This window comes from Eleginops maclovinus, chromosome 17 (assembly GCF_036324505.1).
Source record: "Eleginops maclovinus isolate JMC-PN-2008 ecotype Puerto Natales chromosome 17, JC_Emac_rtc_rv5, whole genome shotgun sequence".
NCBI lineage: Eukaryota > Metazoa > Chordata > Actinopteri > Perciformes > Eleginopidae > Eleginops > Eleginops maclovinus.
The window spans coordinates 2996473-3019803 of NC_086365.1; the positions used below are offsets into that span (position 1 = coordinate 2996473).

At 41.4% G+C, this 23331-nt stretch overlaps 1 protein-coding gene across 1 annotated transcript; it reads left to right on the forward strand.

Annotated features, from left to right (window-relative positions):
* Positions 1 to 366: 366 nt before the first annotated feature.
* ube2h (ubiquitin-conjugating enzyme E2H (UBC8 homolog, yeast)) lies at positions 367 to 22435 on the forward strand. Its single transcript, XM_063905530.1, has 7 exons — positions 367 to 646; positions 13788 to 13864; positions 14765 to 14839; positions 14943 to 14982; positions 16741 to 16793; positions 18785 to 18913; positions 19447 to 22435. The coding sequence occupies exons 1-7, from the start codon at positions 594 to 596 to the stop codon at positions 19569 to 19571; spliced, it is 552 nt and encodes a 183-aa protein (XP_063761600.1). The 5' UTR covers positions 367 to 593; the 3' UTR covers positions 19572 to 22435.
* Positions 22436 to 23331: the final 896 nt, after the last annotated feature.

Below are 23331 nucleotides of genomic sequence, written 5' to 3' on the forward strand. Positions count from 1 at the left end.
TGGGGAAGGGTTTTATTTCAATGATTTCCAGCTGTGGCAAGACATTTTGAGTCATAAATCCAGCCATTCAGGACTTGGGTGTGTCATTTACGATCTGGAGGAGAACATGGAAGACAGGCAAAACCATGACAAAGCCAGTGCAACTGAATGAGGGCAAAACTGCAAAACCCTGAAGTAGTGAGGTTTATTTTAAACCATTATATTCCTACATTTATTTAATAATCATTACATATAAAACAACAGTGTAAATTGTGTCAAATAGCACTTTACAACGTGGAATGTAAAATACAAAAGTAAAAATGTCCTAAATAAAACTACAAACAATGCCATTTATGGTGACGTTTGTCGCAGATATATGACGTAGTCCGCGGAGGGATCCCAGGTTGTCAGAACCATGGTCAGAACGCAGAGGTATTGAACAGCAGAGGTCTAACGTTCAGCTTTCAGGAGACATTGAACAGTGAAGACGTTTTGCTGGAAACATTTGTGAACGCAAATGTTAACTTTCGGATAGTACCGTTTGCTAGACTGTCTAGCGTTTCGGGGGCTAGCTTTCAGTTTACTTACTGGTGTTCTGCGTTGGAAATAGGAAAATGTCGTCTCCAAGTCCGGGTAAAAGGCGAATGGATACCGATGTGGTGAAACTGTATCCTTTCTGAACATAAACAACAGTCGCTGTCTGTTAGCTATGTCTTGATGATGTGGAAATGTGATATGAGATACCCTATGTGTTGATGATGCTTGTTCCTCCTGATAACCCAAAGCAGAAAACGCTTTCATTGTGAATGTTTTTGTGTACACAACATTTTGCTAGCAAAGCCAAGTGTTAGCTATTTCTGTCCTGCGAACCCTCATTCGCTTATCGGGACAGCTGTGAAGGCTAATCAGATCAGCCTCTTGTCTTTTTACCATTTTACCAACTCTGTATGTGTTTGTAGTTAGCCTTAACGTTGGTTGTCTAGCATGCTGTGTATATTTGAAAATAGCTGAACAGACGCTAGTGTTATTCTCCTTTTCCAGGACAGCCTGTCATTGTGTTGCACCAGTATACCTGGTTGTGAATTAACACCTTTTCGAAAATGTGGTTTCTTTGTCCAGCCTGCTGTCAGGGGACTTAAGTCAAACTGGCCCTTTACACGTTGACACTGGAGCTTGTTTACATAACGTAAGGCTAACGTCAACTGAAAATACTGCTGTCTTTTGTTCTGACGTTACTCTCGTAAAACACTGGGATTCATGCGGCATTTGTAGCATTGATCTGAGCTTCGATTTTTGACTACCATTACTACCATATTTTTAATTGTGTTGTTGTATCTGCCAGTTGAACTGTTACATGGTGACGCTGCTGAGCCTGCTGGTTAATTTCAACATCAAAATGGCCACCTGATCTGTCTCACTGTACTTCAGTGTCTGCAGGCATCAATATCATTTTGTAATGGTTGTGATTTTTTGGTTCATAATATTTGGACGTTAACGTGGCAGCTGTTGGTTAAGTGGTACAGCAGGTGGCCTGCAGTTGTTCTCTGTGGAATGCTTGAACTTCTGGTGTGTTCTGTTTTCAAGTCACCATGTTTACTTTTGTCCTGCTGATGTTTTTGTGTAGCATCACTTAGAGCTGACAAAGGGAGCTCTGAGTTCAGCCATACCGATTCGTTTCCATTCCATAAAGTCTTCTAGAAGAATAGTTTGAACAACTAGTTTTGTTTTTGTCCCAACACAGTGGGAACCAGCTTCATGATTGGGTAGCCTGTTACTAGCCGGAAACCACAGGAGGGAGGGACTTTGAACAGCTGATGGGATGGCTGTACAGCTTAGTCAAATATGGGCCTAGAATTGGGCTGGTCTAAACAAACCAAAATCCAGGTTCAAAATATTGATTTTGTAGTAAAAGGCTTGAAGGGCTTAGTGTCAAATCTATTTTGAACGCTTATGTTGAGTTAGCTTTTTATAGAAGTAACATCTGACTTGATTCTGATTCTGCAATTCATAATACATCTCATAGCATCACATTAGAGTTGGAGTATATTTTAAACTTCATGTAGCTGCACTATGTGAAATCACAATTAACAAGGAAGCTGCAGCTTGTTCTCAGACTACATCTCTCTTGTTATTTTGGCTTGTTGCCTAAGGCATTTTATTATGTCTGCTATCTCACAACAGTGCTTGTTTGAGCAAGTTCTTTCTCCCCGCAGTTGAATACACTAATGTGTAGGCTATGACAGAATGGTAAAGCAGACAGTTTTGAAGGATTGCAGCACGCAGCTTGCAGTAGTACTACACCCCCTCTCCTTCTCGAGCTACTTGACTGACAGGCAGTGCCAGGTTTGCTGTATGCCAACTGCTCTATTCCATACAATCCCTTGTGTTTGGTTTACCATACCATGACTGAGCAGGAGACAGTGTTGAGGAAGACTGCAGTGTGTTTCTAAGTGTCCAGAAGATTTGAAATGTACAAGCTTACATAGTTTAAAGGTTGAAAGCTGAATAGTCCATCTTGTTGGGTTAAAGTAGGGAGAGCTGCTGGGTACTGCTATGGGAAACCGTTCCTTCAGTGTTGTCCCCAGAGCAGAACTAGCAGTAACAACCTCCTCTCTGTGCTCCCTATCCATGCTTCTCTCTCTGGTGAAACCCAAACCTGAAACTCACACCGGCTTTTACACAGGAGCAGCTTCTTTCTCATGGACTCATACTGAGAGCCCTCGCGCATTAATTTGCTGCGGCCACTGGAGAGCTGAGAATCTAGACTGTGGGCCATTAGGAACTTCATGAAAATGAATGTCAGAGTAACCTCAATATGTGGTGTGACCAGGTTTAAGCCTTGTCCTAAGCCAGGCTGATGGAGGGCAGCCTGCTTTCAGCACCAAATGTACAGTTTGTGTTTGCATGCCAGCAGCCTGAACTCTTTGTACCATGAAATATAGTCGTGGAGAAGGCATTAAGTGTTGGTTTACACTGACACTGTTTTTTTCTGCGTGTCCCATAATCTTTCACGCACTTCTTTCCAAACGTTTTGTCCGAAGTGAAGAGAGACAGCTTGTTTTTTGTCTGGTTCTTGCCAGACCAAACCTTAAATCAGAGTTTTTCTCCTGCAGAGCTTTTAGGCACTGGACTTGCTCTTGGACATGTTGCTTCAATTTTGGTACACGGCGTTCTTGAACCAAGCGTCTTAGGAGTGTGTAATTTCAAAGAGCTGTTCATTCACATTGCTGTGTGGGGTTGACAGCACATACTGTGTAGGCTGTTGTGCTATTATTTGAATGTATTCATCATTCTTCTCGCTTAACAAAAGCGTTCAAGTGGTAAGCTGCTGGAATTTGAGCACAGGTAGATTACAAAGGACTAAGCCTATTTTGAATGCTAACGCAAGCTCTTGTGATGTCTGGATTTTAGTGCAGAGAACGGGACAGAAAAGGAACAGTGTAGAATAATCTACTCAGCACTTTATATTAAGTACATGTTTGTACAAATGTGTTTATACATTTTCTGTTGTCGCAAGGCCATAATGTTTAACAGATTATCTGGTAATGAAAAGCTATATATTTTTTGCCTCTTTTATAAGACAATAAACTGTGATAAGTGTTTTATTGATGGAGGTTAAATCCTTTCTGGCTGCTGTATATGTAACATTTCATCATTTATTTTCACATGGCATTAAGTTAGCAAACATGAGGTACAATTATAAAGTAAATTAATGTTATAATTAATAATGAATAGGTACCCTTCTTAAAGTTACAGTTATCCTAAAGGGATTGTGTGCTTGAGAGTTGCCTTTTCATCGTTTTGAAACTGCACTTCTCTATCCACTGCATTGTCCTCATGGAGTGTTTATCTGAACCATAGCAAGACCCTGACGACTTCAGGTGTATATTTGTTTTAATAGAAAATCTCATTACATCAGAGGGGATGATAAGGGCATTTTTAAGAAAACAATACTGCGTCTCAGCTGTACTTTTCAACCTCTCATTTGCTGCCAGAAGGTCTGAAAGTGATTGGATAGCAGTTCTCTGAAGCATGGCCACAGATGAAATATATTCAGGAGTTGTTGGGAGGGGAATAAATCAGCCCCAGTTTCCATCACAGTACCTGTCATAATCAGCTGTATGATACAGGAATGTCCTGTATCATGTGTGTGCTCTATTTTTCTTTAGGGATTAATTTTTCCCTGAAGGCATAACTTGGTTCTTCAGAAATCCTGTTTTATAACCCCACTATAGGAGAGGCTTTCAGGGGCAGTGTCCACCTCCTCCTCCATTTTATTTTATTGTTCTCCCCCCTACTCCCTTTCACATCCCTCCGTCCTCCTTGAGAGGGACACCAATCCTGAGCTTTATCTGCACTCCGCTTGGCGTTTCAGCCCCATTGTGCCCCTGTAACACGACATCCGGACAGCATCAGCAGTGGAGTCTTTTGTGTTTCCCGTTTACAGAAGCCTCTGTGACCTCCACCTCCCGCTGATGTGTCAGACCATGTCACACAGTCACAGGCAGCTAATCTGGACACAGCGCTATTATTGCAGGACTGAACCAACTAGACGCGGTGTACTGTAGCGAAGGAGCCAGCAGCTTTCTGTCTGAAAGCTGTGCCTGACGGAGAGACCGACTGAATGAATAGGAGCATGATGGACTCATGACTAGAATGGGGAAAGCTCTGGTCTGGTGATGAAGTGGCATAAACAAAATGCTTTGTTGTTATGGGGTAATAGAAGAAGCAAAGATGATTACAGAAAACATTCAAGCTACATCATCATGTTTAACTCGGCAGGAAAACAACCTATGATGAAGGTAGAAAAACAAAACCAAAAGTAGCAAATCCTTCAGTCAAATGATACGTTGTCTGGTTTAATATCCACAGTATGTGTGGTGATGGAGTTCATGTTATTTCTTCCGTTTAGCCTTGCTTCAGTTAATATGGCCATATGGTTCCCACTAAAGCCCAGTTATCACTTGTTTATGTGGCCACAGGATAATAAACAATCTGTAGGCTCAAACCCTGAGCAATCTCACGAATGGTCCCCCTACTGCACAGACTGAGCCGGTGATGGTATGGAAATAGGAGGGCTGAACCAAGATATTGTGTGTTTCCGAGTCCTGGGAAAGCTCCTAATATAATACCTATATTCAAATGCTTTTGTCTTGCATACAGTCAGATGTATTCCCCCTTAGGATGTGGATGTTTTGGGTCCTTTCTTTCAGTCTAAATGCTTCAGTTCCTGCTTCTCTATATCTCTGTTTTGTCAGTGATTGCGCAGTGTACACTCGCCTTTGTCTGCTTCCTTTAGGTGTTCTTGGTTTGCTACATCATCCCGCCCTTACTTAGCTCCTAGTCTTCTATGAATTCATTTCTACATGAGTGAACACAAGGTAACATAAGGTCAGGCTTATTCTAGTCATGGGTCCCCCACCTTGATTGACAGTCCCGTTTTAGGGGCCCAGGAGCAAGGCATCTCCGACAGTAGGAGATTTGAGGCCCTCACTGTTAATCCTACAGTGCTAACAGTGAAACTTCCTGCACCCATGGCAGGGCTTCCTTAGAAAAACAGATGGACTGAAGTTCCTCTCTTTGTTTCACATGATTTTTTTTTTCAGACACTGGGGAGTTCAGTCTACCTGCTTACGTGCACTGCTGCTTTAATGTGGGAAACCGAGAGAGGGATGATAGGCTAGCTACATATTTGCTGACGCGTTGGCATATAGGCCAGTGAAAATGAGCCCATTTTTCTAAATTGAAATGAAAAAAAAGAGCATTATCAAAAAAAGTGCAACCCACACTATCCACGCCCTACACTTGACTCTTTCTGGTAATCTGCATCTGCGTCCCCTCTGTATCAAGTTGATAGCATAAGCCGTGGTTCTGTCTCTCACTACATTAGTTTCGTTCACATGTCAGTGTCGAAATCCACTGTCTTTTTATGTCTTTAAAATAGACGGCATGTTTTTCAGGTTTGCTCATTAGCCGGGGTCTCTCAGATCCAGGCCATTGTTTCTCCTGCCCTGGCTCAGTTTGGTGATCATTAATGATAATATATGGTTTGTGTGTTCATACACGCAGCTCATCCGCGTGCGTACACACATAGACTCCGTGCTATTGCTGTAAATAGACTGTTGATCTAGTGAAGGGCTGAGAGGAGGAGCAGCTGAGGGATTCACGTTTGATTGCAGTGGGTGGGCTCTCATCTCTCACCACAGAAGACAAAGAACTTTGCCTGTGCAGCACAGTGCTCCTCCAGCTGCTACAGGGAGGTAGCCAGCAGTTAGCACAGTGTATAGACACATCTTTATTCAATGGAAACCGAACCTGCAATGCAAAGTAATTCTACTATTTTGCCTTCACTGTTGAGCATTCAGCGGGGTATTTTCGTTGGATTTGATGTCGATTAAAAAATAAATGATTTTTATTGTCTCACTGCACATGCCCTTTTTGAACTATAGAGAGGAAACTGCTTTTATATGGTTGTGAATATTCAAAGCTGTTACTGTTATGTTGGTTGCAAATGTGCATTGCAAGGTGTTTAAGCCCTGGGGGTAGATTGTATTCCTCTGTGTTTATGCATGAGAAAAACATCTTATTAACACTGATCAGTGAATGAGACCAGGCAAAATGTACACTGATGTGTTTCTATTTTTAAAGCAGAATAACACCTGAGGTACTAATAGAGTTGATTTACCTCCCATCCACTATACAGTAAGTGCAGCACTTAACAGCTAGCAGACATTAACATGTGGATTTCAGTGAGTCAGTCCATCGGGGCCCTGTGTCCATTGATATGTAAAACATGCTGCACGGTTTCTTTCTCACAGACTGCACACGCTGGGACCAAGTGCTCCATCAGAACAACTATTGTGTCGAGGTTACCTTCTCTATTCCATATTTTTGACATAGATGTAAGTAACTACACTAGAACTGATTATAACCCATCAAAATGGTTAGTAGGTAAAAACCTGTATCAGCAGCATGGGCTGTACCAAAGCTTGAGCTTCTTATTTTGGGGGTACTTTTCACCAAACTGAGCTCCAAAACAATGCTGTGGTACAGTTGCCATTACTACCCTAAGCCTTCATACTTTTTTGTGAAGACAACTTTGCAGACATCCAAATTTAATCTGCATAGGTTTAAGTCCTAGTAAATAACCTTTAGTTGGACCAATTTAGCCTTTGAAGGAGTAGATCACTCTAATTCATTTGTTTTCTTCTACATAGATGAACTCGTGTGTAAATGTGTTTGCCAGCATGGTATAGTACCGGTTTATTAAGTACGTAGATCTACAAAGCTAGAGGGGAGATCACTCGCATCTCCTGTGGAATCCTTGCAAGAAAATAGGGAAGTGATAGCAGCTGGCATAACCGCAGGCATGTTACTATCACACCAGTATACCTTCAGTGTATTCAGTTATCAGAACCAGCCAAGGTCCTCTCGACTCATACTGGAGCTGGGATCAACTACGCCATACACTAACAAAAACTCTGCTCACGAACTGCGTTTGTTGCAGAGCTTGGCTGTGCGGCTGTGAATAAATTGCAGTATGTTTTGCATTAGCTTGCACATCCTGTACAGTGGAGTTCACCATCATTTTCTAAATGGTGAAGCACATTTAAACTTTTTATCAATGCGTCTCTGTTCTGCCATTGGCCACTATACAGGTAAAGGGAGCAGCATTTGTGACCTTTGAGCTCTGTCAAGCTTGCTTGATGATTAGCCAATAATCTGATGTCCTTAAATAAATAAAAAAGGTCATCTACAGTGACTCATTTCAATTGGCAACTAAAGCAACAGGCAACCATCATGTTGATTGACTGGTAACAGCTTATTAGTTATAAAATAAAAAACAGATTGGAAATTCTGATTGGTATAGGAATATACTTTCATATTGTCAATATTTTAAATGTTTGTTTTTTATTTTTAGCCATCTGCAGTCTGAATGGCTGGCCGCTGTTTATTAAAGTTGGCTTCATGTCTAATTTATTCTCATTTTGGTCCCCTTTAAGCTCAGCATGTATTCACAGGATTATCTATCTGCTGAGTAAATGAGCTTGAGTGTTAGGGGGTTTCTGATGGTTGAAAAGGTTCAGCTTGGCTCCCAATCTGCATGAAAATTGAGCAGTGAAAGTTTGACTTAATGAGCAATAAAAGAAAGTAAACAGCTGGGGTAAGACGATAGCCTCATTTTGAGAGGCATGGAGATAGATAAAGCGGAGTGGGTCAGTGGGTTGGCTGGTGACGGCTGCAGTGACAGTGTTTGGTGGTGAACTGATTAAATCAAACTCTCACACTACCTATCACTCGCTCTGCCTGCTGTGGCAGGAAGGTTGCTGTGCGACACTAGCTGCCTCTGTTTTCATGCCGCTGAGTGTAGTGGAGGTCACAGTAATCCTGCTTGGCTCAGTGCAGTGCACTAATACATGAAAGTTTAATGGGAAAATACAGGGCACATTTACACACAGGCTAGGACTAGGCTAGGGCATGCACATGTACAGATAAAGGTGTGTGCTTGAAGAGATGAGATACCTCAAACCCATTCACTCATCATTTTATTTTCACATGCCAAATTAATTTTCAGTTTGCCTCTCTTTGAATATCAGAGAGTGGGCATTGAGCCCATATGGGAAGAAACCGCTTTGTTGTTGTGTAATGACCTTGTTGGTTTCTTTTTTTTGGGTGAAATTTACAAAGCTGCTCAGTTTTTGCTTTTTGATGTTTGATGTATTGTTTCAGGTGAGAATATGAGCTGGTTCGTTTGGTAGTCTACCCTCGTATGTTTTTCGTTGAGGAAGCCTACCCATTGCTTAGACTCTGAGGACAGCTGCTGTATTTCCTGCCTTTCATCTGCAAAGCATTTGAATGAGCTTTGTTGCTACAATCTGTGTAAGAGAGAAAACGAAAGAGAGGTTGCTGTTGTCTCCCTAGAAGATGTCTGTATTGAAAACCTACTCTCGGTGAAGGTTTTAGTATTCAGCCATACAACAAAACAAAATCACTCACCATGGTTTCAATCCAAGGCTGCCGTAAGGTCCAGTACTAAAAAAGATGCAGTGATTGTTGCATTACTGTGATGCTTGCATGCTTAGTTTTTTCTCTTTACCGACTTTCACTTCTGTGCTAAGCCTGAACAATGTCCCACTTAGAAAGCACAGTTTGACCTTCATCTTCTGCTGAACCTAACTTTCTGTTATCCTTTTTTTGCAAATGCCAGAATACTCCTCTGATGGGAGCCAGAGCAAGAGGCACTTGGTGTGAGCTGTGACCTTGTATCATCAGGTGTGAACCCTCCCCCCCAATTCGTCTTCTCTCTGTGTTTAAATTTGCAACGCAACTCTAGTCTGTGTCTTTCACTCTGGAGACAGTATGACTGATTGAACTTCTTGCAAGAATAGAATACAAGAAAGACGCCTGAATGGTTTGATTCCTTATTCACATTTGATAATTAAAGTGCCGGCACACTGATTCTGTAGTGGCACAAGATGATATAAGAACAAAATGTTTGGTTGCCTAGGTGGTTCGGGTTCAGCACTGAATATCAGAAGCTCTCTTTCCTGCACTGTTTCTCTTTCAAATGTTGTTCTTAAGCATTCTTATTGAAAACTTCAACCTGAAAAGCTGCCCCCTGGTCTTTACGGCTTATCAATAAAGGGGTTCCACGGGGCTCTTTACTTGGCCCACCTTTCTCTTTACATGAATGATGTCCCCTTTTTGTATTTTTGATTTGTGGAAAAATATCTTATAGGGATGTACTTTGTTATGTTCCAAACAAAAGAACTTGCTTAAAGACCTGCCAATCATCTAGAAATCTGGATGGACTCTAAATTATTATTGCTGATATTTCTTTGTTCAGTCAGACACAGGTTTTTCCTGTTTATTTGTAAGTGTACAAGCATGCAAAACCATCATAATCAGCCTGTAGTCCACAGCAATGATGTCATTCAAATCCACAGACCTGCCTGCAAGGCTAGATCAGCATTCATCAGGCTGAACTCTTTCTCTCTCATTATCTCTGCTTCACTATCCTCCTGCCTCTCCTTTGGCATTACTCGTTCCATGTTTTGTTTTGCTTTAGTCTTCAACAACTCTGTATCATTTTCTTATGCCTTGCGTGACCTTATTCTACCCAATCTTTTCATGTTTCTCTTCACCGCAGGGTTTTTGGGGTTAGCAGACTGTGCATGTCTTTCGAACAGACTTCTTGGCTTTGCTTTGCCTCTTATGTTCATATTTTGGAAGTATTCCTCTGTGGTTAGTGCTACCTTTAACTTGAATTGGTGCATTCTGTTACTCAGTAACCTTGCACTCTTCCGATGCTTACGGGATTATTTCATTTTCTGCCTTTCCTGTTACTTCAGCCTTGTCTGCCCCTTTTTAAAAGGATTACTTAAAGCCGGAGGTGTCAGCAGGTGGTCAAAGTATTGTAAGCTTAGATTTATTATGTTTGAATCTGACTGTTCATGCCAAAGACATAAAGGTGAGCAAAGTTGGAGGAAATGTTCTTTCTGAGATAATGTTGTTGTAAAGCTATTCAGCATTTTTATCGTTTTTGTCATTAAGAAATTGAAAAGGCAAAAAAACCAAGAAATTCTGAAGTTGATACTGATTTTTATGTATTGAAAGCCCCTGTTCAAGCTAGTGTGGGATTTTCCTTCCCTACCCTCATTCTTAAAAGAGATGAGACTGCTTTGATACTAGCCTGTGCCTCTCTTTACCAGATCAACGACATCTGTCTCCAAAGAGCGAAATATTCATGCATGGATGAGACCACATTGTTTGAGCGGTGTGTATGATTCCCCATCATGTTTGTTTTCCTCACTTAGAAAGAGGTTGGCCAGGATGGGATATTCTGATCCCGGGTCGGACAGGGATAGTCGCCTGAATCGACCAAAAGGAAAACAAGTCTTGTCTAGACCACAGACATAAATAGAATATACTGCATATCTTTACACTTAAGCCTTTCAATGTACTGCAAGTTCAGAAACAGGACAGCATTGACATTAGTGCTTGGATACACTTTGAAACAGGCTGATTGGTACTTCTTTCTTTGCAGTGTTTTCAAGTGTAAGTGTTGTTATGCCAGTATAAAGAGAAATGCGGAAAGCTTTGTTGCTGTGGCATTTTAGTGCCGTCAGGGTTGGCAATGAGTATGTGAGTGTGTATTTTCCTCTGGATTGATAGGGCTGTATGTCTCAGATTATACAGATACATAGAGCTAAAGTGTGTGTGTGTGTGTGTGTGTGTAGAAGGATATTGACCTGGGGCCTTCCACAGATTATGATTTATCTATAATCCAAGGTGGGGGATGGACAGATAGTTATAATGATTGAAATGGGGAACAAGTATACACACAATCTTTATCAAAACGCTGTTAAGAGTTAAATTAGATGAAACCATCCTGGTGAGGTGACAGTAAGTGGGTTTCATGTACATTGATATACAGATATACTGAAGCACTTGGACTGTGTTAGTGAGATAAGATGTTTTCATGATAGAACATAACACCAGCAAATGCCAGATTTGACCTTGTAGCAGGTTTATTTCTATAGTATTGAAGATATAGGTTGATTCAGCCTAATGACTTTAGTGATTGCAGATTAAACATTGTAGCACTTGCACACAATATTTGACCCTAAAATAAATATACCACATGTGCACCTAAAGGCACCAATTCATGTTTTGCATTCTTGTTAGCTTTTAAGGTGAAACTAATCCCCCCCCCCCCCCCAAAGAGAAACACAATAAGCACATAGTTCCTTGGTATACTGAATATCCTGCCCATCCAGTTTTGTGATCTTTCTCTCTGTTTGGCTGGCTCAGTGGGTATCTGCGCTTCAGACAGTTGAGAACTTTCAGGCTATACCGGGAACTCCTGACTGCCAAACTCTGCTGCTGAGCTGAATGATTGCTCGGTATTAAACAAAAGAACTGTGGATCAGACCATTGTATAAGAATGATATCAAAGTGAATGTATTTTTTGGAGGCTTTTCTTCCTCACAGAATAGACGGTAAGCTGGGAGTGTTGAAATATGATGTCAAAGTCAGGGATGGTTCCTTAAGATATTGTGAGTAATGCGTGTGGATGTTGCTGCTATAGTTTGTACCAAGCAAGTCAACAAACGCCTCACTGTTATTAATATGAATGACTTAGTGGGTTTGTAAGGAGTGATCGTGGGGTTGGAAGGTGTGTGACGTGCTGAAGTCATTATCAGCCGGGTGTAACACTATGTGACGAGTCGGTCGGTGCAATTCCAGCTCCTCTCTTTACCTCTTACTTCGCTCACATGATGTCGACATGGTAGAATATCCCTCCGTTAGCATGTTTGAGCTCATGCTACACCATCATGACAAAAGCCTGCACTCATAGGGGTCATCTAACTGACTAAAAGGTAATTTTTTAGGATTTCATTTTGCACAGGTGGGGCTGTTCTTCTCTGGCTCCTCAGTCTGTGTGACTAATGTGAAAAAAGCCTGCGGCGTTATCAGTGTTGATTCAACCTCATTAGCTTTTCCCCCTACACTGCCGTCCTCTATAACATAACGCATACAGTCCATACCATCCCCCTCCTCAGCATCGCTTCCCTGTCTCGTAAGGTCATACACACATTTACTCACACTCCATAGTTGTCCCTTGTGAAGAGCGGAACTTGGTGAGGCACAAAATATAAACATAATGTAAGCAGTGTGTCTGACTGAAGGTTAATATGGCTAGTTGGCTAACATGCTGTGTGTTGTTTTATTCATTCCGCCTTTGACTCCCAACAAGAGTCCGAGCAGAGAGCTTCCTGCTCTGTCTGACAATGACACATTTCCTTGCAGAAGCCGCTCTTCCCTGACTTTACCAGAGCTTAAAATAACCTCCAGTTTGATTTAACACTTTGGGGTCAGTGCCACTGCTAATGGGATACTCGCTCAATCAGGATTGACAAGCCAGCTGCTACTGTGCGCCATAGAAATCTGAGTTCTATCCCGTCTCTGTACCTTCAGTCAATAATCTGTTCTTCGCTCTGTTTTCCTTTTTTTTCCTTCCCCCCTTTGTTTATTTTCTCTGTAAGTCTCCTGATTTCCTGCGCCTCTTCCCTCAGCTCACATGAAAGGGAAATCATTTCTGTGCCATACTTCTGTGTTAGAGTGGAGATGAAAAATAATCAGAGGCCGCATTTAATATATGCTCACGGTTGTAATTTTGGATTTGGGTCATATAATACAATGAAAATAAGCTAACATTCTCAGGGTTTGTTATTATAGTAATTATGTCTGTAACCGGAGTAAAACGTTTACTGTGGTACAGGAGTTGAATCAATATAGGTTTTTTAAAATATGTTTAGGTGTGTATCAGACAGGAAGTGGTTTTATATTGAAACAGGGCCAACTTAGCTGGCACCTTTTCTGCCAGCAGTATGGTTTGTAAATAAATCTTCAGGCAGTCTTTGTGACGAGAGGGACGCCTATGTCATGACTCTGAAACATGTGTTAATATGATATGCTATGTTTTTTTTAATGCTGCATACTTCACATTCAGGCTGAGGTCATTAATTCAACGTGCAGATGACAAATTGGCAAGCAGCTATCGATTGTCAGTTAAAGTGAGTCTCCAGGACAAGAGGCAAAACAAAATCCATTGATTCGTTTGCCGTATATGAGCTATCATTTCTCTCTTTAGTTTTCATAACATATGCACTCTATAATACACTGGAAACAACTGCTGCTGAATTTCTATTTTAGAGATGCCTGATTGTAAGGTATCTAAATATTTTTGTTGCAGTTCCTCAGTTTTTATGTTTGTGAAGACGTTGTCCTTAACAGCCTTACAGCATCGAGAGCAAGCATGAAGTCACCATCCTCAGTGGACTCAATGAATTTGTAGTGAAGTTTTTCGGACCACAAGGAAGTAAGTGTGTTCTCTTTTCTAATTAAACACATTTATATCGCCCTGACCAGTTAAACAAGCTGCTTTATTTGTTGAATCCTCATCAGGGCTGGTTATTGCGCTCCATAAAGAGGCCGTAGGGGTTTTATAGTGCGTTTTCATCTGGGTTGTAAGAACTATGAAACAAATGAAGAAAAGTACATTTTTGTTTCCACCACTTGAGTATTGAGGGCACTCGCACTAATGCCGTTTCTGTTCAAACTTATGATCTATGAAGTTTAATCAGGGCATGAAATGACAAGGAATCTCGGAGCGGACACCAGCCATCACAGGAATCAGTCATTCTCCTGTGCCGAACATAAAGAGGTTCATCACAGCTCGCCAGGAATGTGAAATGGATTGAAACCGAGACTGAAGCCACAATGTGTAAAAGCAAGGAGCTAGCCTCCAGGGGAATTTGGATGAGGAGAGTGGCCTCATCTCAGGAAATACTTCTTTCATGTGCTATTCCTAACATCTGTCGCACTGAAACCACTGCCACTTGCACATCAGTAAAGAGAGGAAGTTGGTATTTGATCTGGTTATGATCCTCTCAAATCATATATGGGCTGTTCAGTATGGCACATAAGCATCACACAATGCCATTCTCTTCCTCTTTGATGTGAGTTTTATATTAAGTGATTTGGAAGGAATTCATTTCCTTTAGATGAAATGCATTACTGCATAAGATAAAAGAACATTTCAAAGGGAAGTAGCATGTGCAGCTCATTTCTTCAGGTGTTGTGTTCCTGAGAGCGTGCAGACAATAATATAACCTACAGTGTTCAAATCCATCGCAGTGCATAAAATATGAAATATGATGATGAATTAAAGTCTCTCCTCTGCCCTCAACAGTGTTCTCTTATTGTTTTCTGTGTACAGCACCGTACGAGGGAGGCGTGTGGAAGGTGCGAGTAGATCTTCCTGACAAATATCCTTTCAAATCACCATCAATAGGTAGGAGCACATGAGGGATTATACAAACAAGATCACCCTGGACTTCTTTGGGGTTCCACTTCACGTTTTCTAACACTTTCCTCTTCTCTAACTGCTTCTTCAGGATTCATGAACAAGATTTTTCATCCCAACATTGACGAAGCGTAAGTTGATTTCAGTCCTGTATTGAAAGTGTCAGTATTTATATTAATGGTCTCAAACACCTATTGGAACCTTGTGTATTAAATCTTGAAGTGATGTCATGCTGGCCTACCTTATTGTAAACTAAAAACCTGTGTTCATTTTACATAGTATTTTTGGCTTCTATGAGTTTAGCAGATCAGATGATGTGATGTTATCAGCCATTATCTTTTCACCATCAGCAGCAAATCACACAAATATAGAAACGGTTCAAGATCTTTTGTGAGTAATCCACTGCTTAAAGGGATAGTCCAGTGAAAATTGACCCCAGGGATTTTTTCTGCATGAAAACTGAATAAGCCAAAAAATAGCCCAAATGGCCTGTAACTTACATGCAACTCCTTTCATTGGAGTTTCATTGGCTATTAACATTGCTCCCGGTTTTTCCGGGCAAGCTCAATACTGGTTAACGAAAGAAAAAAACTCTCTGGAGGGCTTACCTGATCAGTTTTCATGCAGAAAAAGACCCTGGGGTCAATTTTCGCCGGACTATCCCTTTAAGAGACCATGTCCTCTGAAGGACACGATCTGTGAAGGTAAGTCTCTAGCAGGACCGGATGGACAGGCTAAACCTGTGACTCCTCCACAATTAGGACGGTCTAGTTACACCAAAACCAGACGTAATGGTAAACACCAGTTATACACTGTCAACCAGTTAAAAGTACAAGTAGTGTTCAACACCCAGCGGACCACAGGTGAATAGTGTGTAAGGTTAAATGTAAATAGATCCATGTTACTTCAAGAGTCAGGGTTCCACTAGATTGGTCAATGGTCTATTAAAATATCAATGTTTCTAGAAAATGATAACCATTTGAACTTGTTATGTCCGACCTGTTTATATGATGTGTCACAGCTTGACAAGTATCTCCTGATGCACCTGACTGCCACACAATCAGAAACAGAATTCCGCAACGGGGAAATTTACATTATTACAACAGCAGAAGTAGAGTGCAGGTACAGTAAAGACAACAGACTAACTTATTTTAAAAAAAGCAGACGCATTGTATTAAAAACAAAAACAGCCGATAAGAACACCATGGTGAATAAAAAAATATACAAATATAAAATATATTATACATATATCACCTTTTGTTCTCCACTTTTTGGGAACACTAATGCCACATTTGCTAAAGGAGCAGCCCAGTTGAACTGTTGACACGCCTGTGCAGTAGGGCTGAACGATTTTGGAAAATAATGTAATTGCGATTTTTTTTCCTCAATATTGCAATTGCGATTTAATATGCGATTATTTTTTCAAGAACCTCTTCTCATGTATTTTTCAACAAACACAAGCAATAAATCAATCGTGATTACAATCGTGAACCTCGTGAGGTAGCAACAGTAGCTAGGCACGTTCTGCACAATACCTGACGTTGCGCAGCATCTTCCTTTTTAAAGCCAAAAACTCTTTGGTACCAAACTTCCAGCCGTGCACTCTTCTGACGAGCCTGAGGCCATTGTGCAACAGGTTCAAGCGCAGCGTTGACTTCTTTCCCTGCCTGCTCGGCTTCGCTCGGCTCGCTGGCAAGTCACGTGACCAGATCACGTGACCAGTCAAATCGCAGCCTTTGCAGTTGGAAAATTTCGTTTTGTCATATCGCGATATTATCGCAAATGCAATTAATCGTTCAGCCCTACTATGCAGGAAAGAGGACTTCCCCTGGGCTCCAGCCTCCGAGTCCTCTTACCCCTCTAACACTGTTCTCTGCTTGGTTTCCCAGGTCAGGGACCGTGTGCTTAGATGTCATCAACCAGACATGGACGGCCCTTTATGGTGAGTGGCCCAACCGCTTATGTGTCGATATTAAGTCCCCCCCACCCCTGGGGCCTGTGTGTTGATGTGCAGAGAACTTGACACTGTGCCATCAGCACCAAACATCGTGACCACATTAGGGAGTGGAGCACAATTGGCCGTAATCTACTTAGTGAGGGGAGAAGTGATCTCTGAGGAGGTAATACCCTCACTCAGCAAGGTCAGGAAACATTCACCTCTGACAGGACTGATTTACGGTGCGTCAGCTGGCAGAGACGGGGACATGCTCGCATCATTTCTGTTTGTCACTCTGCTGTTCGTCTCCCTGTCACTCTGCTGCCCTCCATGTTGCCCTTCTCCATATTTCCCCATTTACTTCTCATTACAGCCCCTCCGCAGCGCTCAGACAGCCATATAAACGGCGTTACAGTCAGAACCCGAGCAGATGTTTCACCTTCCCTGTTTGTGTCTATATTGACAAACGTTAAACGCATAAATCAAATGCAATCAACTGGATTCAGAAGGAACTCTGATTCCAGTGTTTTTATAAAATATGTTCTCTAAAATAAAGTCAAACCGCTGTAAGAATCCAATTTGTACACATCACTTGCTGCTGATTTTGTTGTGCTTGAAAATAGAAAATCTGGTTGGCGATACATTTAAAAATAGGACAATCAACCAAGCATTGTCTGTAAAGCACCTACAAAGCAAGAGGCAACAAAAGCAGCTGGTTACTTAGCTTAAACATGATGACACATGAGTGCAGGAAAGGGTTTGTTTTCCAAATCAAAAGGTCTCAACAGGGACACCTAGGAGATGAGGGCAGAACTGCATGTGTTTCCACCAGGCCTCAACTCTGAGAGAAAGCCGAGGCCTGCTAGCAGGAGGCTAGTGAGAGAGATTAATGTGAATCCAGTGTGTGTGAGGCTGTCAGGCTGCAGCTTTTACTTTTATGGTGGTGTTGCTAGCATGTACACCATGTAAGGTCAACACTTGATGCTATAACTGTAAGATTCCTATGGCAAAAACAACATACGTACAAGATTCCTTATTGTCACTATACGCATACTGCAAAATGTTCTGCATTCCTGATGGTGCAAAACAATACAACACAACAATGCTATACAAAACAACAATACAGTCAAGGCAGTAAAAAGTGCAAAGTCAATAAATAAGTTATTGCACATCAGACTTTTTGCACGTGTATTTATAATTACAGAACTAAAAATAAAAGTCTTCTCTAAAAAACATTATGAGGTAAAATATTATGTGCAGTCGGATGTAAACATATACTTAGTGGGGCATAAGTTAATTTCCGTTCCATTAGTGCTTTGATTGTCCGGTTGTTTTGAGCTCACGTATGGCACTGGGGTAAAAACTGTTCTTGAGTCTATTTGTCTGTGATTTCATGGACCTGAACCGTCTTTGAGGGCAGAAGTTCCAACAGCTGGTGTCCAGGGTGGGAAGGGTCTGTTTGTATGTTGGCTGCTCTGCTGGGGCAGCGGGCAGTGTAAAGTTCCTGTAGGGAGGGTAGGGAGCAGCCAATGATTTTCTGGGCGGAGTGAATGACCCTCTGGAGGGCTTTCTTGTCTGCTGCCGAGCTGCTGCTGTTACCATGTGGAGAGGCAGTATGTCAACACACTCTCAATGGAGCTGCGGTAGAACAACACTAGCAGCTGCTCCTGCAGGTGGTTTTTCCTGAGGATCCTCAGAAAGTAGTCGCTGCTGTGCTTTTTTGACTGCTGCTGTGGTGTTAGTGGTCCAGGAGAGGTCCTCAGCGATGTGCGTGCCCAGGAACTTGAAGGCCGGGACCCTTTCATCGCAGACTCAGACACAAAGACATGTTATTGGCAGAATGTTGTGTGAGGTTTCCTCCATCAGTCTCCTTCAGAGAAATGTAACAATCAGAGAGAAGCCTGACAATACCTGCCATTAAATCGCCTGATTATGTAATTATGTGATCCCTTCTTCTTTCAGTTGCTAAAGTGGTAAATTGTTGCCTTCTTTTCCAGATTTGACCAACATCTTTGAGTCGTTCCTGCCTCAGCTGCTGGCTTACCCAAACCCCATCGACCCGCTTAATGGAGACGCAGCTGCTATGTACCTCCACCGGCCAGAGGAGTACAAGCAGAAAATCAAAGGTTCAACCAATTCCATTCTTACCATTATTGCACATCTGCAGGAAAAGAGATTTAGATTAAAGATGAAGATAAGATATGCTTTATTGATCCAGAACTGGGAAATGTGAAAATACAGAGTAGAAAATAAACAAACATAAAATAAAGCTACATTTATGTTTCTGACAAAACACTATGTAGGGCCAAATTCCAGCTAAGTTTAAAAGTAATATATTATTTACTTTAAGTGTTCAAGGAATGGCATATTGAATGAAATGAAAATGTTCAGTGGGAAGTTATAAGTCCAGTTAACAAAAGAGAAGCTATGGAGCCGTGAGTTCTCTGGCTGATTTGTTTTGTTGAGTTATTGCAGTATTAGGAATGTTTTCCTGTACCGCTCTGAGGAATACCCTAAAAAGAAGTCCTTCTGATCATTATTTGTTTTCTCTGGTAGTGGAAGCTTTTACCTTTCCCAGTCTGACTGTTCTCTCTCTCTCTCTCGCTCGCTCTCTCCCTTGCTCTCTCTCTCTCTCTCTCTCTCTCTCTTCCCTCCACAGAGTACATTCAGAAATATGCAACAGAAGAGGCTCTGAAGGAGCAGGAAGAGGGGGCAGGCGACTCTTCATCTGAAAGCTCCATGTCTGATTTCTCAGAAGACGAGGCGCAGGACATGGAGTTGTAGTGATAGGAGGGCTCCCCCATCCCGCCTCCACCTTTAACCCCCACAGAGACTATATTTGATTTCCTAACCATGAGAAAGCAGACTTATAATATTCATATTTAAACAAGTTGATTTTTTTATTATTATTATTATTACTACTAAACAAGGATTTTTATGGATATTTAGCCTTTGGTGGGTCTGACAGACACCCCTCCCGTTCTGTAGCTGTTTCTCCTTTCACAGACGTCGCCATCGCTTTCACCGCTCCCCGCAATCTCTGCATTTTTAAGGTGTAAGCGTAGGCAGGAAATCTCCCCCCGAACATCTAATTTCTTTACTCAAATTTCACTTTTTTAAATATAAAATTCTACTTGTTGATGACCTGAATCCTAATTTTCTTTCCTAAATGATTCTGACAAACATTTCGTTAGTTGCTCCATTACAGAGCTGCTAAGGTCTTGCTTGCCTTGGTGCACAGCTCTGCAATATTATCCTAAAGTCAAGACACTTTTAGAGGCACACACACACAAGGTGTCATAGCACAGCTTTATATAAAAAGACTAAATATTTAGGGCCAATAGATGCTCATAAATCCACCCTGGCTGCTTTCAGAGCATATCTTTTTATACAAATTGATTGAGAAATATCTGTAAAAAAAAAGGCCTTTGTTTCTTGTTTATTTCAAATAATACATAGGCATGTTACTTTTTGTGACTCTCTGACGTCCTGCAGCTGCGCACTGCAGAATTAATGCTAAACAAGGTCAGATCAACGTATTAATGAAGCACATGACTCATTACAAGGGGATTGACAACTCACCGTTACTCTATCACCACGGTAAAGATGAAATAACTGGTAGTAAAACAGAGCCGCCCTTTAACCCTATGAGTTTAATTGTTACACCACCAGACGTGTCACCGTGAAGGATGCCACCTGCTTTCAATCACCTTTTTGAAATACATTTCTATTAATATCATGGCTCAGAAACAACTCTTCAGGTAGAGAAAGAATGTAATCATCACCTCTTCTGGTGAGTAGAAAACCAGCACCTAAGTCAGTTTTATTTTAGATGAAAAGCAACAAAAAAGGGTCATTGTGAAGTATGGGTCCTCCTCACATTCCACTGTTACCTGACGTGTCCTCAACGCATGCCCTTCATACAGGTCCTTTATGTTTGCCTACCAGGGTCTAAATTTGGATTATTAGTTTGAAGGTTATAAAATAAGAGCCCAATGTGTGACATTTAGGCTTGTAGCAGTTTTCGTTGAGGGGATCTAGTTTCATCTGTACAGACGTGACTGGCTTTATTCTGTTTTGATTCAATGTGGTTCGACTAGATGTAAATCCATCGAGGTCATCCAGTGTTGAAAGAAATTGCAATTGCTTTGACTTTTGGCTGCTTATTATTTCCTGTATTTTATTTCCCCTGATTGGGGGGGGGTCAACATGTTCAAATTGTTCTTTTGTGTGTGTACAGCGTCTATCTAGTACAGCGATAAGCCACCTCTCTGTAGCCTCATGATAACTCAGTGTTAAACACACTGAGCGGCAGTCGAACTACCTAGAAAACCTTGAAATGTATTCACTTCATAGATGGCAGTAAGAATCACTGGTCCTACGTGGGAGATTGGAGGCTGAATCAAACTTAAAGGTCACCGTGTCGCTTTTAAACTCAACTCCTATTTCTGTGCCTCATCACAAAGGACAGGTGGTCCCCTTAGCCATGTTTCTAAAAAGTAACTGAAAAAGCACACTCACCCTATTTTCATTCTCCTCTTTCAGCAACGTGATCCTGTGACGTTGTGATAAGTTGGAAATACCCAAGGCAGAGGGAGCTAATGTAGGGTCCTTGGCGTTCCGCTTTGAAATAGAGTTTGGTTGTATCTTGCATATTGATGATCATTTTCACCAGGGACATACAAGAGATGGAAGTCATACTGATATTTGTTGAAGTGTGCTTTTGACCGGATAGTGAGTTTCACTACTTATCTAAACAACATTATGCTGTATAGCTGTTTTACAGGTAGTTAGCTAGTCTGGCATCATCTGGTTTAGTTAGTATCAGTTGTGTGGGTAAATGTAAAAATCTCCATGCCTCCTTGTCCTCATTTGGATTCAGAGTTGTACAGAGTGATTTTAAACCAGGAGGATGTTGGCCCCGTAGTGAGCCTGATAGATCTGAATGTACAGAAATCAAAACTGTGGATCAGAACTTTACAAAACATAATTTAAAACCAGTTGCGTAACTGTAATTATCACTGCATATGGATAGCAGTCTTAACAGTGACTCTTCCTAAAGGTGTTTTTAATTTCCGATATTTTCAGAACAGTTTCTCTCACCAGCCCGGGGGGGTTGAATGTTAGCTCGGGATGCTACCTTGTGTGATACTCATCCAGGCAGTGAGGAAATATGTGAATGTTTTCAAAATGTTTGTGATCCACTGAGACCGAACAAATCTGCACCCTATGCAGATCCCCTCCCTCACTATTGGTCTGTGTGTCTCCCTTTGCTGCCTACACATGTTTATTTATTCATTAGAGACACCTCCTTTTTGTTTTTAATCTCATCCATCAGAGCCTCTGTTCTAAGCTATGCTTCACCCCAATGAGATCTTGATCTTGATCTTGAGTTTTTTCTTTCCAGCCATTCATATTGGACTTCTTGTTTTACTTTACATTTGTGCAGTATTGTACTTGAGTGCTGAGAATACAGTATATCTGAGTTGAGAATTGTAATAAAATAGCACATTATGATGCAATGGTGCAACAGGGGACTAATGATATTAGTGTCTTTTTCAAAAGCAACAGTTTTGTGTTATGGTAAAAATCAAATGTTTGGTTTTCAGCATTATTTGCATGCTGGGCAATAAAGGATATATACTCGACTCTGGTAAACATGACGACCTTCAGATCTGTTCACTTTCCTGCTCTCCAGTTATTCAAGGTCGGCAGGAACTTTAACTGCCTTTGTGTTTCAGGTTTTCTTCAACTAGAACAACAGAAAATGTCCTGAAACCAGTGAATGATGATGCTTCCCATTGCAACTTGAATTCTAAATTATTTTGAGTAAAAAAACATGTTTACTGTGCTTTTTATTTCATTTTTTCCTTTTGGCTTCCCCAACTTTCTCGACCTTACATTAACAAACGTCTTAACCACCCACAGTTTTCACTCCAGATACCCATATGATTGACACAACCTCAAAATTGTAATTGCAAACCTGCAGAGAAGCTCCTCATATCCCCACACCTGTATTCCCCCCCACCCCTTTACAGTTCAGATAAAGGTCCTCAAATAAACGAATGGACTGCTCCATCTTTAATCCATAGGCAGGCCTTCCTGGGCCCGTCCTGCGTTTTATCAGCACAGCTGCAGAGAGCCAGCACCCTGATCCTGTAATATTTCCCCCCCGCCCGCCCTGTGTGTTGACTGTGTCTCTTGCATGCTTCTAATGTGGAGTCAAGGCTGGCTTGGTGCACACACCCCCTTCTGTCTTGTGTGGCTGTGTGCCCTGTGCTGGCCTACTGCTGCCATCAGGGGATCTACAGGCACACACAGCATGGGAAGATACCTTTTTTTACAAATAGAAACGATGTATTTGTTACCTAGTGTGTGATTCTTAAGGGTTAAACTTTTTTTTCCTGTCTTTGTTCTGAACAGTCCATCCTTGGTCCTATTTTTATCACCCTCTTTGTCCCCTCTTGTTTTTTCTTTGCATTGTGAAGTGGGCATGCTTGTCAAAAAGACAAATGCTCTCTATTAATAGGCTTATAACCTCATA

Bases quoted from the DNA above. Each gene is read 5' to 3' on its own strand.
- ube2h (XM_063905530.1), top strand. From the start codon at position 594: ATGTCGTCTCCAAGTCCGGGTAAAAGGCGAATGGATACCGATGTGGTG. The intron at 647-13,787 runs GTATCCTTTCTG...ACAGCCTTACAG, and splicing joins GATACCGATGTGGTGAAACT to CATCGAGAGCAAGCATGAAG. The intron at 16,794-18,784 runs GTGAGTGGCCCA...CTTCTTTTCCAG, and splicing joins GACATGGACGGCCCTTTATG to ATTTGACCAACATCTTTGAG.